The sequence below is a fragment of the Lathamus discolor genome, chromosome 6 (assembly GCF_037157495.1).
Source record: "Lathamus discolor isolate bLatDis1 chromosome 6, bLatDis1.hap1, whole genome shotgun sequence".
NCBI lineage: Eukaryota > Metazoa > Chordata > Aves > Psittaciformes > Psittacidae > Lathamus > Lathamus discolor.
Window position 1 is genome coordinate 30,083,897 of NC_088889.1, and position 22,519 is coordinate 30,106,415.

Sequence of the window (22,519 nt, forward strand, 5' to 3'; positions counted from 1 at the left end):
GAAATGAAAGATGCTACAGCAATGGCATTGGGGGGGGGGGGGTTAAATATATACACATCATTGTGTATCACATATATACACACCTGCCATTTTTCTTGGGTGATATAGTTAGTGCTTGTAAGGCACTATAGAAAAGCTGCTGCAAAATTAGGTTGAAGATGGCTTATCCTACTATGTTTGGTATTTCAATGAAAAATGTAAGAAACTCGTGTTATATTCAGGACAGATAATGGCTTACATGCACAGTGCTGTGTCATAGGAAAAAAAAAAACCCAACACAAAACCCAACACTGTTGAGAACTCACAAATTCGGTAATAAGTTCCCTGGCACAGAGAAACTTCTTTTTAAGGCATGCTGCTTTATTTTGTTTGTCTGGGATTTGTTTGGTTTCATGCTCGTTCAACTAGAGGCTCAAAGAATTGTAGCTCCCTTGCCACTGTGAGGACACTAGATGGTGCTCAACACCACAGGCAAAGCCAACCTTTCGCAGGCCAGGTGAAAGCCCGCTTCCCAGTTCAGAAGTTTTGCACTTAAGTGAGGATTTCATCATATTTTATGGAGTTTACATAAACTGTTAGTACAGTTCTGATAAAGGACGTAGGTGTGAATAACTACGTACAGCTAATTACTTAAGGTCCTTTCCAACCCTATTTATGATTCTATGAATTACCCCTGGTACACTGCTCTCAACCAAATGCCATTCTTTCCCTTCTTACACATGGTGAGATTGCAGATGATCTAGAAGAGAATATAGCTGCTGTATAGTTGTCAAACCTTCTACTCAAGTATGGCTTTATTGCATTTTCTTATATTGGGGTTAGAGGTAATTATGGGAAATGGAATAGCTACTGCAAAAAGTCTAATTTAGAATACCAACCTTTGTGTCAAAGAGGAGGGTTTCAGTCAGAATTAATACGTGGCTGTGTGAATAGTAGATGCACATACTAAATGTAAAGCTCACAGTTAAGATTCTGAAGAAAAAGGAGTGAAAAGTGGGGCTTCTTCCTACTTAACAAGTCTGTCCTCTGGAGAGTTGTAAAGGGATGATAGTTCAGGGTTTAACCTGCTTGGTTTGTGAGCCTTTTCTTCTGTGTTAACCATAGGCCTGAAATGACGGTTATGAAGAGAAAGAGAGAAAATATTTGTGGAGTTATTATAGCAAACGCAAACTGCCTTTGAAAGCTAAGGCATAAGACCAGAAAGGGTGATTTGTAATATTTTTGGGCTAGATCTCAGTTTGCATAAATTCAGTGTTATGTTTAATCTTTGGCACAGTATAAGAAGGGACACTGCAGATATCCCAGCTGAGGGATCCTGATAAAGTGCATAGGACAAATGAGGGCTGATGACAGGAGACAGAAGGCTAGTTGTAATCTTTGCATCAAGCAAAGTTTTCATAAATTAGTATTAAAGGAGGGTCTTCTCTAGGCTTAGGTTTTGGCCAGAATAGAAATCAAAGATAGAAAACCTGAGATAAGTACCCCACCCCAAATTAGTTTGGCTTACAAATGGAAGACAGGAGCCAAAGGACAGAATGTACCTTGCATTCTTTAGGTAGATAAAGATTTAATGTCATCATAGGTAGGTTCTTGGTATTGATAAGTAACCCAGAATCTCATTACAGAAACATTTCTCTCAAGACAGGGTCAGCCTTCCTCTTTGTAGGACACTGATTTTTGATTCATCAAGAACACATTCCTGGATTTTTTCCTTCTTAATTCTAACTCTAAGCCAAACTCTTGGCTGGAGATCTGGGATCCCTACGCAGTCCGTATGTGTTGGGATTCCAAGGAGAAAACTGCCATAAAGGAGGAGAAGGGGCATAAGCTCATGTGCTGGTCCTATAAGGATCATACCTAACCTTAAGCCAAGAGGTTAGACTAGTTTCAGGGAGGGCTAAGCTGCTGAGGAGTAAGGGATGAAGCACAGAGCTCCTTGAAAATGCTCACTTGCTGGCTTATGGAGGAAGAGGACAACTGACAGAAAGGAAGACTTTCTTCAGACCCTAGTAGGCTCCAATTTTTTCCTTGTACTCAAAAGGTAGAGCACAGAAGAGCAAACTGAAGTACCACTGCTTTAATTGGAGGAAAAAACCACACATGAAAACCCAAGCTGAACATGACATCTGCCCTTAGCTCCAGATAGGCAAACTCCCTTATGTGTTACAAGAAGAGTTAGTATTGTGTTTATAAAGAAATACAGAAGGGCAGAGTTCTTCTGTGAATCTTAAGTAACACACCTGAAAACCTGTGGAGGCATATCGGGAAAGGGAATGCCTTTAGGTGTTTTTTTCTTAGAATAGTGTTTATAGTGCTCATGTGAATTTTTATCAGTGAGTGAATGAATACCCAGTATTTTTGCAGCTTGTAGTGATTTTGTTTATTAGATGTAGTTGCAGTGAGTTTAACAGCATCCTGTTGTGGTTGTTTTGATCAGTTTATTATCTTATCCTTTGTTGTGAGTCAGAAACAGTAGTTTACCTCAGCTTAAATTTCATATACTTTATTTCATGCTTTATGAATCCTTACTTGTGTTTTATATCTTTTGTTTCTTCTCAAAGTAAGGCAGTACTCTTCTGATTTTTCCTTTTTTTTTTTTTTTAATTTTATTTCTTCTAATTTTGCATTGAAATAGTTGAGTGAGCTGTGTGTAATCCTTGGTGATCTTTTCTTCCTTCGACTTATTTCTTATACATTGAAATGCTGGGACCTTAAATTACCTTGATCTTTAATACTTTGTTCCTGAAATTCTACTCTAGCCATTGTTTCTTAGCAGCAGCCACATCTGAGTGAAGCTTCAGGCTCTCTTATTACCAGGTTTTCTGAGTACCAGCCATACTTTGTTCTTAGTTCTAGAAATATTTACCATCTTTCCAACAAGCTTTTTGATATTTACAAATGGAATAGCTATCTAACTCTCCCAAACATCCACAGTAGACATCTGCCAAAGCTAGAATTACACACTATTATCCTTTGTCAGAGTGCTTCTAAAGAACTGGGTGTTTAATGAAGAAGGGATTTTAGACTGAACTTTTAGATTTCATTACAGTGATACTCCTTGTTCATTTGCTACCACTGAATATAAGCTTCATGTCTACATTGTCTGCAGTCAAAATAATTCTGGGAGGAAAGAAATAAAATCTTTGGGTTTACCTTCTGTTTTCAGTCAATTACAAAGTGGCTTCAAAGTTTAGCAAGAACTGAGAAAAGATACTAAAAAAATACCAGCAGAGGTGATTAGTGACTGAATAGTTCTCTCTGTGGCATTTATTTAAGGAGAAGACAAATACAATTTATGCAAAAGCAATGCAGTATTGATCTCACAGGTCTGGCAATGTGACCCAGGATTGACTGATCTAGAAGGAAAAGAGAACTATCCTGCAGAATTTTGGTCAAAGCAGTTTTCAGTTATAAACCGCATTTCAGCAAAAGTGTTATTCATTAAAGTTTATGGATTTAAAGTACATCTCCACAAATAATATCTAACAAAAAATCACTTCCAAAGCTGCCATTTAACTTGTGAGAAACCTGCTTTTCCATGATTTCAGCTAAAGGCTACTCTTTCTGCCAGAAGGGAACAGTTACTGAATTCCATGCTGAGTTCACTGCTGCTGACACGTTTGTTCATGTAAACAAGTTAACTGAAAAATCACCCATGTTAAAAAGAAGAACAGATTCATTTTTGGTCTGCAGGCCAAAAATGCTGGCTTTGCTCAGCTGGCCCAAAAGAGTTGCTTTTCAAAAACCATCAACAGAAAAAAACATTGAAAAAAATCCTTGCTGATGGTCACTTGCTAGAGTTAACTTCTGTTAATCTATCTTTCCTACTGTGGTGCCTTTGTGAAACAAGTCAGTATTCCTGTAGAATGACTTTAAAGAGATTTACTTATGGTCTCTTCTGAGATGCCCAGTTCCCAGGCTGTGCCTGTCTTTTTTAGACTGTGAACTGTGTGCAGCAGGGAATATCTATATTTAGACTTTCCTGAAGCGTAACTTTCTTTTACTAAGCAAACACGGAAAGAACACACTTAAGATTGGGCCTTTTCCCACATTCAGAAGGATCCCAGCTTTTCTGCACAGATCGTGATGGAAGTTTGGGGTTGCTAGAATATTGTCTGAGATTTGCTGACTCTAAGCTTTCATTAAAAACAAAAAAAACCAACAAAACAACAGTGCTTGTGTATGTGTGTGTCTGACTTCTTTCAGGAACCTCTTCTCTGTGTCCTGTTAGAGCGTAGGAATTAGCACACAGTTACCAACTTCTAAAATGTACTGGAAGAGGCATACATGTAAGACATCCATCCAACCAATGTGAGGTTCTTAGTCACAGAAATGTTCAGGTACATTCTAACTTGTACTTTCCTACAGAAACTGTCACTTTCCTGCACAAGCATCAATAATTTCCTTTTTCTATGACATAAATTCATTCTGTTCTTAAAACCTTTATTGTTTCTCATTCCATAGAATACTTCAATCACCTTATATTTAGCCACTTCAGAACATTTATTACTTGAACATTTTGGACACCGGTTTGTCTTATCATCTTACATGGTTTTATTTTCAGAACTGTTCTACATACTCTTTGTTTATTCTTAGACCCCATTATTTGGGTTTTGCATGGAAGTAATGGAAATGATTGTGTTGGGCACTTGAGAGCGAGTGGGGCCTCAAAATGTCACACAGTTAGGCTTACTTATTGATGGTATTTATTTAGCCTAACCAAAACTGGTAGCTTACGCACTTAAGTAATAAGCTCCATGTTTTAGTTGCCTGTTGAGCTGCATGTCTGACACAGCAGGTATCCCCTATAGTTCTTCTGGTTTATGGTCACTTTAGTAATCATTCATAGTTCCTACAGAAAGAAAATCTAAGCTTGGATGAATAACCCATTTGTCTGAGGGAATGGAAAATCATTGTCAGAGGTAGCCTGAATGACTACCTGATTAGGTAGTCACAGTGTTGGACCTGAGCATCTCGTTACTCATTCAAGTGCACTCTCAGAGCTGTCCGCTCAACTGGAAAGCCAGCATCTGGGGAGGGAGGGACTTTCATATAAATTTCATCAACAAGAAGTAAATTATCTTCTTCTGTACGGAGGGCTGCTGTTGTTAGGGGCTTTAGTGGAAGATAAAAGCCGGTTCATTGTGGTTGTGAAGCTTTTGAGTACTCACCTAGACCTTTACCTGAATTTGACTTTTTCTGAAGCCCAAGTTAGAGGTCTGTACCAGAAATCAGCATAGAGACCCAGAATGACTCAGGCATGTGAATGGAAATGTTAACAGCACTTGATGGTTACTCTCAAATTGAGAATTTAATTAAGTTATTGCTGAGTATTTGCATTTCATTGAACAAAAGCACATTAAGGAGTATTTGCAAATCTTTAAACCAAAAGGTATTATATGTTAGTTCCTTACTGTGCAGTTCATAAGCTGCTGCTCTTATGACACCTGTATGAAATGAAATTTCAGGCAGTAATGCCTACATCATGCTCTATCATAAAGCACCAGGTGAATATTTAAATATCTCCATCATAGCACGTTTACTACCCCATTTGTTGGCATTCTTACAGACAGTATGTCTGCTTATCTACACAAATGTATGTTCTCTTTGCCTTTCACCAACAGAATATAAATGTACTCATGGTAATATTATGATCATGGCAATACTTAGAAGGTAAAGAAATATGCTGGTATGAGACTATAACAAGTTTAAGCGCACCCAAACCAACACCTTCTCCACATGAAAAAGTATCTAGCCTCAATTAGCATCTTGTTGAATGTGTCTCATTTCACTAAACAGATAGTATAATTCTCAGGTTGTTGCACATCTGTGGAGTGATTAGTGCTCTGGCAAAACAGCCTCCTGAGCAGTGGAAAATCTTTAGCTTGATATGTTTGATAAACACCATAGAGGTGGAGGATGAAAGTAAAATCAGGCAAGCTGATACTTGTCTGGAGTGGCTTCACACAGTGAAAATGCTTAGAGTCTTGGTCAGTAACATTGGGCTGGTGGGTGAGAACAGCCACACTAACCTGAGGGGATCAGAAAGGACAGAAGAACATAAGGTGTAAATGCCATTTGTCTGGAAATCTGCACAAATGTGACCCCCAAAGCATCAGTGTTAGCCAGCAACATAAGAGTTTTGTCACTGTAGTGAAGCCTTTGAGTCCTGGAAGATTTCCTTTCCCTAGCTGTGTGGAGAACATCGGAGTGATGGTACACCAGTGTCATTTGGGACTATTCTCATTGGTGGCAAGTGAAGATTATAATATTTTACTCCATTTTGCCAGTTGCAGGGAAGGGTGCAGCCAGAAATAGGCATAGACTGCAAATCTACTACTGGTGAACGGTGAACATAGTCTACCTGGATTTCTCCAGGGCTCTCAGTACAGTTTCCCACAGCCTACTCCTAAACTGGTGTGTTGCAGTTCCAGAGAAGGGCCACAGAGGTGGTCAGAGGACATAGAAGCCTGCCATATCATAGAATCATAGAATAGTTAGGGGTGGAAAGGACCTCAAGATCATCTAGTTCCAACCCCCCTGCCATGGACAGGGACACCTCACACTAAACCATCCCACCCAAGGCTTTGTCCAGCCTGGCCTTGAACACTGCCAGGGATGGAGCACTCACAACCTCCCTGGGCAACCCATTCCAGTGTCTCACCACCCTAACAGGAAAGAATTTCCTCCTTATATCCAATCTAAACTTCCCCTGTTTAAGTTTTAACCCGTTACCCCTTGTCCTGTCACTACAGTCCCTAATGAAGAATCCCTCCCCAGCATCCCTATAGGCCCCCTTCAGATACTGGAAGGCTGCTATTAGGTCCCCACGCAGCCTTCTCTTCTCCAGGCTGAACAGCCCCAACTTCCTCAGCCTGTCTTCATACGGGAGGCGCTCCAGTCCCCTGATCATCCTCGTGGCCCTCCTCTGGACTTGTTCCAACAGTTCCATGTCCTTTTTATGTTGAGGACACCAGAACTGCACACAATACTCCAAGTGAGGTCTCACAAGAGCAGAGTAGAGGGGCAGGATCACCTCCTTCCATCTGCTGGTCACGCTCCTTTTGATGCAGCCCAGGATACGGTTGGCTTTCTGGGCTGCGAGCGCACACTGCCGGCTCATGTTCATTTTCTCATAGACCAGCACCCCCCAGTCCTTCTCTGCAGGGCTGCTCTGAATCTCTTCTTTGCCCAACCTGTAGCTGTGCCTGGGATTGCTCTGACCCAGGTGTAGGACCTTGCACTTGTTGTGGTTGAACTTCATAAGGTTGGCATCAGCCCACCTCACAAGCGTGTGAGGAAAGGCTGAGAGAGCTGAGCTTGTTCAGCCTTGAAAAGAGAAGGTTCAGGGGAGACCATATCACTGTGTTCCAGTATTTAAAGGGTGGCTGCAAAGAAGATGGAAACTCCCTTTTATAAGGAGTCATATGGAAAAGATGAGGGGTGATCGGCACAAGATGGGGAGATACCAGTTGGACACAAGAAAAAAAATTTTCACAATGAGAACAATCAGCCATTGGAATAATCTCCCCGGGAAGAGGTGGATTGCCCAACATTGGATACTTTTAAGATCCAGCTGGACAGGGTGCTGGGACATCTTGTCTAAACTGTGCTTTTGCCATGAAAGGTTGGATCATATGACCCTTAAGGTCCATCCAAACTTGTATTCTGTGATTCAGTGATTCTGCGAATGAAGATTTATTCAGCTTTGAATTCTCTTAAAATTGAGTAAGTGAAATCCTTTGACAGGACCCACATTCTCATTCTCCCTCACCCTGATCCAGGCCTCATCATCTTCAGAAGAGGTCCTACAATTTGTGGTCAGTCCCTCTGGCAGCTTCTTCCTTTATTGCAGAGTAGCCAAAATTTCACCTGAAACCACTATCAATTTTACCTTCAAGACATCTGGGGTAACTTCTAATTCTGTGGCTTATGAAACCACTTTCTAGAGAGAACTGTAGTCCACATAGCTGCAAAATGACTCCAGCAAATGCCTTTGAGAGATTTAAAAAGTGATGGAGGTTTGATAACAAGGATGGAGGTTTCTGAGGAAGATTTACTGTGTGTTAGAAATGCTGCTATGCTTTGCACTTTGTATGTGAAAATAAGAGGGAGCATCTTAGTGAAGGCTGGTTCCAGTCAGGAAAGACTTTCAAGTTATTTTGGCTTTTTTGATAGACAAGTTGCCTGTCTGTAGTAAAATCTTCTGTTCATCAGGGATCCAGGGTTGCAGAGCAGGATTGTGGGGCAGGAAGCTACGTTACCCAGTGAACAACAATAATTTAAATAAACCCCATGACTTAAAAGGCATATGCATTTATGAGTTTATATTATTAGGATTACTGTGCTGTTAGGGAGAATTGTGCCACACTGAATTTGTTTTCAAGAGTACAGCTTTCAAGTGATACAAACCCATTATTGATCTGACAATACCAAAAGACAGTACAAGGCAGGCATTAGCTAGCACACTGAATGTGAACACAAAGCAGCTGTGTTCTTTGGGGAGCTTGTCTGCCTCGGCACTATGTCTGGTACCCTTTGCCACAAAGCCTCTTCTTTGCGTGGTGGTTGAAATACTTTTATGACAGCTCCTTGGCATGTCCTGAGGCCTCCTCTGTCTAAATGTTGGCATGAGTTCTTTCATCTATTCTAGAGTGTTTCTCTCCCTCTGTTTTCTCCTGTCTGGCCTCCATGTTGAACAAGAATCCTGCTCTATAGGCTTAGTGCAAATAGTGCAGAAATAACCACTACACAGAGTGCTGAGGGTTAAAGAAAGGCATTCTTTTAACATGCTTCCCGTCTGATTTGTTTAGGTTGTTTTCCCAAATAAATAAATACAAGAGGGAGTATGTATGTATCTGGATGTATTGTACAATTTGAAAATATTACATAGAAGGATAGATCTCTTTAAGACATTGAACTCCTATGTGTGTTGTGACAGTTGGCAGTCAGCTGATGGAATAGTGTCCTGATGGATGGAGGAGGTGCAATGTGTACTCACTGCTTATCAAACAGTGACAAACTTCATAGGCATGGTTTATTACAGACTTCTATCCATACAAAAAGCTTTCTTCAGACATTATGCCAGAAGACTGAGGCACAAGGCAAGCAGGCTTCATAGGTTCAGACACTAGCAGTCCTTTTTTTTAACCTTTTTTCTCCCCTCTGAAAGAAGGGAAAATCCAAAAGGGCAGCATAAGAACTGCATGTTCAACTCTAAAGACTGCTCTTGTACGAGAGGTACATTAACATGATGCACAGAAGCAGACTCTTCAGAGATGCACAGAAACATGAGCAATATGTGCAGTGATCCTGTCTAGGGAAGCATCCCTTGAGCTGTTAGAAAAATGATTGGGAAGCACTTCCTGTCCAGGCAGCCCCATAATGACACTGTGGCATTATAACATGTTCCACATTCTGATGTTCTCATTACCTAGGTTTTATTTACAGACTGCCAGGCACTAAGTATGTGAGATAATAGTTTCATAGCATAGTGGTACAACAAACAAGTATTAATGGAATTTATCACCCATGCATCTGGAGGTGTCTTCCAGAGTCTAGGCAATTTAAAATGTCTGAAAGTTTGTGATCTTAAATGAGCTATATATCTCACGTAACAAGGATGAGTGTCTAGTAAATGCTTGGGACTCAGTTGACAATTCCAGCTTTTGGTTTTTTTCTTTTATGCTACAGCTGATTATCTCCTGTTTTCTGTAACTTTGCCTCCTGAATTTCCAATTCTACTCTATATGACCTTCTTCTTTCTTAGAAGGGCTGTGTGTAATAGGAGGTAGAAACGGGATGTTACAGGACAGAGAATGTTTGCAGTGTGGAGGAGATGTTTGTGCATTGTTTCATCTCTGGATATGAGATAGGTATTTTAGCAAGAAGAAAAAAAGCCTCTTGGTCATTGAGGACTGATAATGTTTCAAAATGCATTCTGAGTGGGAAAAAGACAAGGGTGAGAGTGACTGGTGGAGCAAGAGAGGTCCAGTTCCTGCTTCTAGTGCAATAGAAAGTAGGAGTCAAGTCAATGCACCACTGATTCCCAAGTATGAGAGCTTGGCAAGCACAAAAGGAACAGGACCTAACTTGTAGCAGGGCTTTCTCAAACTGTGCCTCTAGATTATTTCTCAGTAGCATCTTCAGTTAACTTCAGGATAGCTGTGGCATGTTGTAAAGAACTCTTGGCTGCCCAGAGGAAACTCTTTTCCATTAGGATTGGGGTTGTTTGAAAAAACATTTCTAAACCTTGCTGATGAAGCATGAGTTCACACAGTGCATGAATAGCAGGCAAAAGTGAAATCTGTCCTACAGTATGCTCATGTGCTGGAGATACTATCAAATGGATTGGTTTGTTTTGTTTGCTTTTTTTGTTTGTTTGTTTGTTTAATATGCTACAGTTAGTTGGCTTTGGATTAGTGCTGGTGCGGGCTTTGGAAATCCTTTGCTATGTCTATGCTTTTTGCACTTATAACTCTACATATTGTGGTAGCTTCTGAAAAGATTAAAATTGCTGCCCTTCCCAGAGAGCAAAAAAGCCAATGTCTCTCTGATGTGACTGTGCAGAATCAGAAAGCACAATGGCCAGTGAACTTCTAGTGAACTCTGAGGAAGCATTAAACAAAACAGGAAAAGGGTCCTCAATCTTTAGAGGCCTGAGCATGAGAAGAAAGTGCAAGTGATGGTGTGGCACTGTAAGTCAGGTCGGACCTTTATCTTTCCTGTTTTCTCAGTTTCAGCAGTTTAAAGGGTTCAACTGTAGCCACAAACAACTCGTGGAAGTGGAGGAGCACTGGAATGAGGGTGTGTGCTTTAGGTCATCTGGAATAATGTGTTTTTAACACAAGAGGCAAAGACACATGTAAACCAGCAAAATATGGGATAATAGCAGTAGTACTATTGTGACCAATGTATGTATAAAGTGTCCAGGTCACTTTATACATAACAGTTATACATCCATGTCAGTCTAATTTACATTCACCACGTTAAAGCTAGTTATATAATTAAAAAAAAAATTCTAGCAATACAAAATATATATGATGTAATAAAATATATATGATATATATGTGTTTTTAAAGATGGCTGATTTTGCTGAAAGCATGCTCCCGGAATTGTCATAGGTTCTTAAAACTACCTGAGTAACTGCCCCCCGCACCTATAACCTGAGTAACTCTGTTAGCATCAAACTGTAGATAGAGCAAACCTCAGTCCAGCCTAATCCTCATCCAGATCTCTAATCATAGAATAGTTAGGGTTGGAAAGGACCTCGAGATCATCTAGTTCCAACCCCCCTGCCATGGGCAGGGACACCTCACACTAAACCATCCCACCCAAGGCTTCGTCCAGCCTGGCCTGACGAAGAGTCCCTCCCCAGCATCCCTATAGGCCCCCTTCGGGTACTGGAAGGCTGCTATGAGGTCTCCACGCAGCCTTCTCTTCTGCAGGCTGAACAGCTCCAACTTTCTCAGCCTGTCTTCATACGGGAGGTGCTCCAGTCCCCTGATCATCCTCGTGGCCCTCCTCTGACTTGTTCCAAGAGTTCCATGTCCTTTTTATGTTGAGGACACCAGAACTGCACACAATACTCCAGGTGAGGTCTCACAATCCAAACATACTGTCTGGTCACCCAAATTCTTCAGAGAACAGTTTTTCAGGACTTGTTTGCATGAATAGTTTGAATTCTTTTAACTATGCTGAAACAACCAGGTAAGTAAATCTCTCCATGTGTCTGTAATGAAAGAGTTTGCATGAGCATTATTTCTGTGTAGCTTATTCCCATAGTACAAGGCCGGAGAGCTCCAGCAACGTAGAGCAGCACAGTCTGTACCCACACTTGGGATCTGACTAACAAACAATTCAGTTTGAAAAATCTGCTCCTACTGAGATGATTGTATTGGCACAGGACTTCTCCATCTTTTGCATCTTGGCCATGTTTTTTGTGATTTTAAATTCTTTGTTCACTGATGATATGCTTTCCTTGGCTTATAAACTCATACAGAGCCTGTACCCAAAGTGCTGCAAGCCAAGCAAGCAGACTTGGCAGCCAGAGCCTTTCTTACTTTCCTGCAGCATGTGCATTCATCAGAGCTCAGGATAGCCAAACTTTGGATCCGTACACAGAGTACAACATACCTTTTCCTAATAGTGGTTTCCTTCAAGTTTAATAAAAACACCATAGTTACCCTGTTTTTATGACTGGAGCTTGCTGTGCTACTGGTATAATAAGTAGCAATCTAAGCAGCTCTCCAGTGGGGCTAGTGAGAGCTCAGGAATCCCTGAACAGCGCTGCATTGGCCCACACAGACCTGGTCATCTGCTAGGCATCACTGTTACTCTCTTTTGGAAGGTTTTTGAGCCCTTCTAGCTGAATTCCTTCTTTTGCTCTACATGGTTTCAAATACTGATGAGTCTCAGGCAGTCCTCACTAATCCTTCTTTTCTTTCTAAAATCAAAATACTGCAGTATAAACTGTGTAGGTTGTTAGGTAAGGGAGCAGTCACACAGGTGAACACCATGCTTTCACCATCCTCTCTGGCTGCTCTAAAATGGGATTGCCACCGAAAAAAGGCAGCTTGGTGCTTTCTTTACCTGGCCTTCTTCCAGCCTGTGCCTTGTGCCACTATAAACAGGAAGAAGTATGCTGATCCAGGCTGGGGAATTGGCTTGGATTAAGACTAAATACTGTTGTCAGTTTTCTGAATTTGTTTTGGTCCAGCTCCGTTTCTAGCTCCCTGATCCTGTTCATGCACAGCCACATGAGCACTTGACCTGTTGTAAAAGAGGGGATGGCAGAAGGTGAGAACAAGTGGCATTTTTTGGAGAGACTGCATCAGTAAACAGCAATGTCTGATTTAGTTGACTGGAAAATAACACTTGGATTTCCATCTGGTGAGGCCAGTCCTCCTGTGTGGTCTCTATGGGCAACGGGTCATTAAAAGATATTAAGTTGGGTTGATTCAGCCACTTAGAGGGGCCTCCCTCCCATGAACCTTTGCACAAACCCTTTAGTGGCTGGCTGAAGTTTGTCCCTTGGCCTTTGTGATTTTGAACGCAAAAATCAAAACTGAGATTTTGTCCCCAAGGCCTAACTTCTACTGCTTTATCATTTAAAAGCTGCTGGTCCAGAGTACATTCGGAGAAGTTCCCAGACGATAGCTGAGATTATAATGTGTTTTGCCAGTACCTACATAAAAAAAACCCATAAACTGGAAAAGCTCAGCTTCACTCACATGCATCCTCTATTGAACCACTGTGAAAATAAGTCATATCTGGCCTTTTTATGAATCTCACAGTATAAATCAGATGTAGATATAGCAGAGACCTGAGGAAATGGTAGCCCACCATGGTCCTCATGCATTTCTCTTTAGGTGCCTCACTGGTGATGACCAATCACAGATGCTTGTGCAGCACCAGGGCTCTTCTTTGAGTCCCTCAAAGCCAAGAAGAAGCTGCAGTGCAGCACATGCAAGGGTTTTCATGCTCCCTCCTGCCTACAGCCTCATTCCAGCAGTGATGTGTTAGCACATGATCAGACTTGGCGGTTTGACTGACTGCAGAAAGGAAAGACCTGTCCTGATATGGAAGACTCAGCCTTCTGCTGCCTATCTGCAGCAGAGTAACATCTGTCTTGTAAGAATAAAAACTAAAGCTAAATTGTAAAAACCTTCAACTACATGCAGTGAAAATAATTTCACCTTCTTTCCAACCATTGCATAAGTGCCTGTCATGGCTTTTACCAGGTGCTAAGAAAACTGCATTTAATCATTCCTTGAGAAAATATACTTTGGTAACTAATGAAGTTAGTTAGGAGATGCCTCATCTTATCCTAAAATGAACTCCCATGGAATTTCACTAACTTGGTGCCACACTGAAAGTGTCCGGCCTCCTCAGAGCCCCAGTATTTGTTGAAGGGGTTAGAAGACAAGGTGTGAGAGGTTCCAGCTAAACAAGGGAAACCTGCTTTGACCTGTAGCTGAAGCTCAGATGAAGATAGTTCTGCTCGCTGGAGGGCTCAAGATCTTAATCAACCCTCACCCCTTTAATTAGCATGAAGCAGCTCATGAGTTGAAGCTTACAGCACTGGGCCACAGAAAGGCATAGGAATAGTCAGCTTGCTCTTGATCAGGAACTGGGTAAACATTACCCTGGGGCTTCATGTGGTCACAGGTTTGGCATTGCCCAAACTGGCTTTGCAATGTAAACAGAGGATTGTAATTTATGTAGAAATATTGTGCCGTAAAATGCAGTACAGTGGCGCACAAGATGAAATACAGTCCCCACATCTGAACTTGTTTGAGGGTTAAAAAATAAGAAAACACCACCAACAACAAAAAAATCCCCACAGTCTAAAATGAAGGTATTTACCAGCATTCTCCTTCCTAAGATTGAATGTGGTCTCTGGTAGGCATCATTCATGTTTTGCCTATATTTGAACAAAGCAAATTCCTCCTTTGTAGCTCCTATGCTTCGTTTCTACAGGAGCCAAGAATGCTCAACACCTCTGAAAACCTGCTGTCCCATATCTGGAGAACAGTTCATAAGTCTTTCTGTCTCTGCAGACTGTGTTTTAGATTGGTCTGAAACTGTGACAGTTCTTAAAGAAAAATCATGCAGAAAAATAATGTAGGAAGATGGCTTCAATCGTGTTGTGTTTCAATACATCCATGCTCTGTTCTGATACAAATACAAATATTCAGCTTAACATACTGATGCAAATTTTAATAAAGTCTAAAATAAGTCCATAAGTTCAGTAGCTGAAATAAAGCATTGATGCTGGCAAAATGAAACACTTCAAACAGGAAACCCAAATCAGTTTGGTACAGATTCTTTCTTAATTTTGATAATGTTAAAGTTTTCTATTTGGATGTTTTTGAGTTAAAAATTTTCCAGAAGTTACTCTGCTTCTCTGAAGGGTTTAAACATCAGAGACATGTTGTGCAGCAGGAATCATGCTATCAAAATACATTTACCAATTCTAATTACATTAACTAATGAACTATGCAATATGTAGGAACATGATTAAGATAAAAAGTGGTCTGAAAAATAAAGGTTGTAACATAACCTATAACATTTTGCCATATCAATGGCAAATGATTTAATAGTAATTTAATAAACATGTATAGTCCTCAAAGCAACCACTAATGAAGAAAAAGTATAATTATATAAATTTTCAAAAAACACTGGTGAGAGCTGTTTGCAGGTGATTCCACTCCCTGCATGCTTCTAACAGACTCTTGGTTTGGGATGACTTCACTGTTCACATAAGTAATGACAGGAATGTAAAATGGTCTCTGCCTACTCCCTAGGTCAGTGACCCCTTTCGTGTTTCTTAAGGTTTTACTGGCTTTCCCCCTTCTTTCCTTTGAACGGATCCTTCTACCACTTTGCCCATACTGTGGTGAAGTTATTAAACCACATTTGTTGTGGCACTGTGAGTGTGCAGAACTTGCTGAGCAGTTTCAGCTGTACGGAGCTCTGAGCCTCATGTACAGAAAGCATCGTTGTAGGAGCATCATCTGAATCTTGGTTTAGGGTTGTCTTTCACAGAGAAAGTCAATGATTATAAAAGCTATGCTTGACATTCCCAAAGAGACAGAGAAAAACCTTCCAGCTGGATGATACTAATTTCAGATGAAAGGGAGGAAAAAAGATGGGGAGATTATACTTATGCTGTGAGATACCAGAGTAATTCAGACTAAAACATTCTTCCTCTGGAGCACAGAACAGCTGCCTCTGTGTTTAGGAACGCACAACACAAAAATCAGAATGCCAGCTCACGTGGGCATTGCCTGCCTTCTTCTGCCTCATGCAATAAAAGAAAAAGCTAAAGAAATGAATAGCTATTACTGAAGAATCTGGTAAATCTTTACAGGTACTTGCCAGATACTGGGAGAAGGAAGACACTGGTTTTGCAGTGAAACCCTGCATTTACTGGAAACCTGTTTTTTTTCTTGGCGAAAGATGTACACCTGTATACTGGATAACTGGTTTTATTTACCGGCTAGGAAATCTAGGTAGCTGTATAAACTGTTCTTCCTTCGGAAAACCAGGTTACGGCGGGGACAAGTACCGGCATCCCTCCAGCTCCCGGCCGGGCGCCGAACCGGCGCGGGGAGCCCTTTCAGGAGGGATTTGCCCAGTGGAAGACCCTCCGGGCGCGGGCCCGCGCCCTTTCCCTCGGCCCGCTGGGGTTGCCCGGAGGTGCCCCCACACAGGCGCCTGGAACTACTTTCTGGGCAAGGCGGCGCGGCACGACTCCCCTTGCCGGGCACGGTGCAGCTCAGCTCCCCTCGGCGGGAAGACTCCGGGCACTCCACCCGGCAGCAGCTCCGGGAGGGGCAGGAGGACACCCAGGGCAGCAGCCTGCCGCCAGCAGAGCCGCTGAGGAAAGCGGCGAGAGCGGCGAAGGCGGCGCAAACCGCAGCCCGAGAGCCAGCCCGGCGCAGGCGAGGTGCCCTCCGCGGGGCCGGGCGGTGGGGCAGGGGCGGCGCTGGCACGACGCGCTGCCGGGGGGGCTAGCCCGAAACCAGGGCACTGTCTCTTTAACGCGCGGCGCTGCCCCAGGCGCCCCCTGGTGGCCGTAGTGCGGCAGGCGGACGCCGTGCCCGCGGGGCGGGCGGCGGGCGAGTCCCCTCGGTAGGAGCGGGGCCGCGGCGCGGCGGGTGTGTCCTGCCGGCGCTCGCCCACCCCCTCTCCCGCCCCTGTGCTGGGGGTGGGATCGGGAGAGGAGGGGACGAGCTGGGGGAGGAGGAAGTGGAGGCGGCTGCGAATAGCGGGCAAATGGGGAGCTGAGAGGCTGCAGCAGCAGCAGCAGCACCGCGGTCGCGCAGCAGCAGCAGCAGCGGCGGGCGGGCACGGAGGCGAGTTCGGTGGCAGGGTCCGTGCGGGCGGACGCGGCCCTGGAGAAGGGTGGCGGGGTACGGCGGCGGGTGCCGCTCGGCGGGCAGCGGCGGCATGTCTGGTCGGCTGGCTGCTCGGGGGCTAGTAGCTCAGTGGGCCGGCAGGGGTAGCGGCTTCCATGCCAGCACAGGCACCTTCTGTGCCTGCCTCCGTGAGGTGCCAGCCGGTGCGGGGCAAGGCCTGCCGGGGGCTGCACATCGCTTGCTGCCGGCGGCGGAGGCTGCGCCTGGCTCGGTTCAGCGGCGCAGAGCGGGCGGGCGGGGGGCAGCGCCTGCGTTCTCCGCGGGAACCGACTGATATTCCTTTCTCCTCTTAACGCCGTTGCTTCGCAGGCGCCGAGTGAGAGCCGTAACGGGGCTGCCTCCGCCACCCTGGGCTGATTCCTCTCCTCCAGGGGCTGCCGCTGTCGCTCCGGGCCGGCACCATGCAGACCTTTCTGAAGGGGAAGCGGGTGGGTTACTGGCTGAGTGAGAAGAAGATCAGGAAGCTGAATTTCCAGGCCTTCGCCGAGCTGTGCCGGTAAGGAGGTGGCCCTCGCCACGCCGCGGGGAGTGTCGGGGCGGCCGTGAGGCAGTTGGGGCGGGCGGCGGCCGAGGGGCGCGGCGGCCTCGGGATGGGACCGGGGCCGCGCCGTGCCGTGCCGTTCCGGGCTCGGCCGTGGCCTGCTCCGGCTCCCGGGCGTTTTGCGCTCGGTGCGAGATTGCCTTCAGCAGGCTGTGCCCGCCGGGACCTGAGGGCGGACAGGACGGGTCGGTGCTCGCGGGGCCGCGGCTGAGGTCTTCTTCTTCCCGCTCACCTGGGCGCTGCCGCACGCTCCCGGGAAGCTCGGTCTGGGGCGGCGCGCAGCGTCCCTGTGTGTGTGTGTGTGAGGGCCCGGCACAGCCCTGGTTTACTGCCTGGGAGCATTTCTGTGCACTGCTTCTAGTACTCCCGGTGGAATAGTCTCATTTGCGATCTCGGGGGAGCTTTCTAAGATTTGGAGCTGAAGCAGAGTTATTAGGAAGAGTCTGGGGGCAGCTTACCTTCATGTCCTGCAAAAACACGTGAAATTAGGGTAATGCGAATCACCGAGTGAGCTTGTATTCACCCGAGATGTAAATTGCATGTCTGAAGGTGGTGTACCTGCGCCTGTTTTCTGCAGTCCCAGAGGTAAAGGTTAGTTCGATAAGCTGTAATTAGACTTTATCTGAATAGCTTAGAGGATAATATATGCAGTATATTACAGAGTGTTATTATGTAATTGGAAGTGTAAACTCCATGTGGGTCCAAGGTCTTGTGACACATGCATTACAGCTTCTTACACTGAATAAAGCTTTATCTTATTAATTTCATTCTAATAGTGAGTTTGTAACAAGTATAGGAAATCAATTTTTATGATTGAAAATATTCTAAATAAACCATATTCTGGTTTGTGTGGAGTCTGTTCAGACTTTGCAGAATATATTTTACGTGACTTCGAGTACACTTCATTAATGCATATCATGCTAAAAACACCAGTCCCTGTCAAATTTCTGTTGGCAGCACTTGCTCCTTTCTATAGAGATGAAGGAGGCAGAAGAAACAGAAAACTATTTTGAGAGAGTGACTGAAGCTTTTACATCAGCTTGTGTTCTTGGCATCCTGTATTCTCTCTGTCAAACTTCAGAAAAACTTAAAGTTTTTCGAAGTATGGAAAAGGCCACAGGTTATGGTTTCATGTCTTCATAAATTTCATGTGATTTCTTCAAACAAAATGATGAATAATGGATTCTGGATGAATAACGCTAAGCTTTGACTTTGCCTAAGATTTTTGGTTTTTTTTTGTAATGCTTTGTGCCCCAAAGCTAAGGGGAATCTCAGAAAATACATAAAAAGCTTTTTGTAGTAATTTGTCTTTCATTTTTGGTGTTAAGTGCTCTACGTTTTTATGTTTAGGAATCTCCAAACCTGACTTCCTGCCCTCTGCTGTCCTTGTTTCTCTTTTTGACTAGGTTCTTTGCTTTGTTTCTGTCTGCTTCAAAAATTCCTTACGCTTGTGCTGCATAACATGCATATACAATTTCTTTGGGTGCTCTACAAATTTATTAATAGTTTTAGGTCCTCGCAGCACTGTGAAAACTGACCCCAAAGTGTCTCTCTTGCTACAGTTTTCTAATTTATTGATGAAAATTAGGCTGTCTCATTTGGTACAGGCTAATCTCTCTTTGAATAGTATCTACATCATTGGACAGATAGGTCTGTTCGGTCATGCTTTGATATTTTTAAAAGCATTTTATATTAGCCTTCCAGTAGAAGTGAAGTGTTTGGTTTAAAGCTCAGTGCAGTCACTGGAGCAGGTTGTGCTGGTACCTTGGATGCTCTCTTCCTTTCCTTCCCAGTAACTTCCACTGACACTGGTGGGAAGCTGCATTTAATTGGGCATAGATTTCAAGTATTATGTGCATAATATCTACTTGATTACTTGCGTGTTTGTAAACTTTTGTTGCTGTAAAAAAAGCAGTGCTGAGCTCAACATACATCTTACCAGAAACGTTGTGTATGGTAGGAAATAAGGCAAGCGTAGTCATTCGTGTACAGTGATTCATGCATTAGAGTGGACTGTGTGTCTCTCCATTCTGTGTACTTTATGGTGATTGTTACTTGGAATGTATTTGCTTGTTGCCTAGGGATATACTTTCTGGATGACTACAAAGTTCAGTTTTGTTTGTGCGGGTTTGCAATGAGGCAGTTATATAATCCAGGAAAGTTACAGAAGCCTCTTAATGAATTCCTGAAGCTGGGTTTAAATCGGGAGTGTTGTTAGGATGAGAAGAATCTTCATTTCTCTGCAGTCTGCCAGTACAGCCACTTCTAGTGCAAAGCACTGGTGTCCTAAAGTGATCCGGTGCAAACATTTCAAAATCTGTTTGAACCATCCTCTGAGAGGCAGTCGAAGTGTTGAACTGCTTTCTTAACAGTGGTTTCAGGCTTCGTCTCCAGCAGTGCTCCTAAGTTGAAATGTTGTTACCTTGTCCTAGCTGAAATGAGACATGAGTGTGAGCAGACCTACAGTTAAGGTGCTGCTTTGGGGAACAGGCAGGCCTGCCTTCAGGTTTCTGTTCCACAAAGACTACGCAGGAGCTTTAAATGCTTTTCTCATGTTTGTATCTGTTTTTAAAGTGCAGCTTAGTCTGCTGGCTTTCCGTAGGTTTCCCTGTTAAATTCTGGCATCTGAATTTTTCCAGGTTTGTTACTGGAGAATTTACAGACATCTGCGTTATTTTCTTAGAATTTTTACTTGGTATGTAAATTTCTTGTAATGTGTGATAGGGTAGCAGTCCTGCCTGGACATGGTATCGTGGGGCTTTTGCCTAAGCTTTATATCCACAAGGTAATCTTCCTTGTATCATAGGTGTTTGAGCTCACCTGCGCTTCTGATCCTCACTCTGGCACACTAGATACGTCCTACCTGAGCTGTAGTCTTTGTAGACATAACAGCCTTGGGTGGTGCCTTCCAGGTGTAGCCCAAGGAGATGAAAACAATGCCTGTGGGGGTATTTACCTCCACATTTGTAGTCCAGACCAGTGGTTCCCAAATAGTTGTGTTACAGCTCACTGCAGCCCTTAATACTTCTCTTACATCTCTTTTGGGCTTCTGAGTGTGATGGTGAGTAGAGAGACAGTGTGGTTTTACAGGCCTGTTGCAGAGGATCAGTGGTCCCTGGATAGCGCCCTGAGAGCTGTCAGTCTGGAGGATAGAGCACTTGGACTGACAGTTTTGAGCCTGCAGCTGATGTCACCCAAAGGAGACAACCTGAAAATGGGCCAGGCTCACTCCGATTGGCTGTCTGAACCTGCCACTGTGTATAGAGCGGAACGTGAGCTCCTTCCCTGGTGCTGGGATAGCCATCGTATGTGCTCTTTCTGTAGCACCATGGCAGGGGCGTCCCTGCTGGAGGAGGTGTGTTATCGGTTCTGGTCTCTGCTTCCCACAGGGTTTTTTGATTCTGTCCAGCACCTCCTTCCTACATAAGCTGTTGGTGGAGTAAGGCTTTTATGTTCCTTTCTGTGCATCGTTGCAGTTTCAGTGGGGACAAGAGAGTCTCTGTCTCAGCCTTGCTGGTATCAGGTCATTCCTGTTTGAGTTGTGGTGTGGGATTGAGCTCTTCTTTGTGGAACAGGGAATTCAGTGCAGTCTTCTTATCTCCTCAGTGAGCTTACTAGTTAGCAGGGAATTTTAAGAAGCTACTACTGCCAAGTTGTCCCATGCTTCTGAGTGAAGCTGCTAGGGTGCCATGCTTTGTGTTGAGCTCGCTATTGTCTGCATGCTAGCATATATGCTGTGGCTGCAGTTCCCTGAGTAGAGCCCCTTATGGGGCTGCAGTGTGCAAATGTCTGGTGCAAATGTCTCAAAACCAGGACAACATCTCAGGTAGGCTTTCCTATCAGCCTTTATGTTCAGCTCCACCAAGGTGATGTCACAGTCTCAGAGCTTTGGGTAGCTGGCTACTGGCAAAATACAGAGCATCTATGGCCTGCTAAAAAGTATGACAAGTTTTTTTAGGGACTCCTGACAATTTTGGAGCCTGTACTATAAGCATGTAGTTCTCTCATTGCGATGTGTTTCTCCCAGTGCTTAAAGAAGTTCCTTCTTCTAGCAGCTTGATCTTGTCCTCTATCTCAAGCTGGGTTTAGTTGTTATGCAGTTGGCAAAGACTTTCAATCCAGTCAGTTCCCTGCTCATCACATTGACCTTGGCATGGTTTTCACCCTTCAGGTGCATGAGCACTAATACAAGGTAAAGAAGATGGAGGTCCCCCACTCCATTACACAGATGACAGAGCTGTGGTGTGAATTGCAGGTGGTGGTAAAGACTCTTGGATACCCATATTATCCTTTTGTAAAATACTCGTGGATGTTCTGCCAGGTTTCTTTGCACGTTGTGAATAAAAAGATGACTGTTCATATTATAGGAGGAGTGGTGGTGGAAGAACAGAAAAATGCATGTATCTGTTCAGAAGATGAGTTGTGTGTGTTTGGCACCAGTTCAGGTTAGTGAGGTGCAGCCATTTACAAATGGCCATTTGCTCTATAAAAGCCTCTTGCTCCTCAGTAGTTGCTCTGCATGTCAGCTGTTAATATAGTCATGTTGCCATAACCTTACTGCCTTGCATCTCCATGGCTCGCAGAAGAGACTAAGCTACAGTGATATGAGGTGAAATATGTATGCTTCATCCAAGAGGAGATAATTTAGTCACTCCATTATGAATGTTAAGCTACTTCTCAGTTATTTTGGGCAAAAACATTCACATGTGCAACTTGTAAGATTGCATGGTAATGTGGTAGCTTTTCTGTGTAGCTATATGCATGAGTCAGAATTTCTTCTTTAGATGTGTAGAAAATGAATAGCAGAGGAGTTGAAGAGTTGCCTGAAGATATAATCCAGTTTTGTAGTTCGACAGACAGAACTGTCCCTATACATCCTCATGTCCAGATTATTTATGGTCAGATTTTATTGTGCTGTGGTTTTTTTGGTGGGTTTTTTTTTTTTTTTTCCCTTAAAAGTAGGGTGAGCATCTGGAGGAAAAAGTTCTCAGGAAATTATAGAAAATCTGGGAAAATCAAATTCTGCCCACAAAAGAAAATGGAAGTGAAGTGA

At 43.6% G+C, this 22,519-nt stretch overlaps 1 protein-coding gene across 4 annotated transcripts in view; it reads left to right on the forward strand.

Annotated features, from left to right (window-relative positions):
* Positions 1 to 16,597: 16,597 nt before the first annotated feature.
* ITPK1 (inositol-tetrakisphosphate 1-kinase) overlaps positions 16,598 to 22,519 on the forward strand; it is a 145,416-nt gene continuing 139,494 nt past the window's right edge. The window contains exons 1-2 of one of the 4 annotated variants that reach the window (XM_065685623.1): positions 16,598 to 16,638; positions 17,235 to 17,421. In XM_065685623.1, coding sequence (XP_065541695.1) covers positions 17,327 to 17,421 — 95 coding nt within the window. In that variant the 5' untranslated portion in view covers positions 16,598 to 16,638; positions 17,235 to 17,326. The other 3 variants (XM_065685621.1, XM_065685619.1, XM_065685622.1) reach the window with 3 other exon arrangements.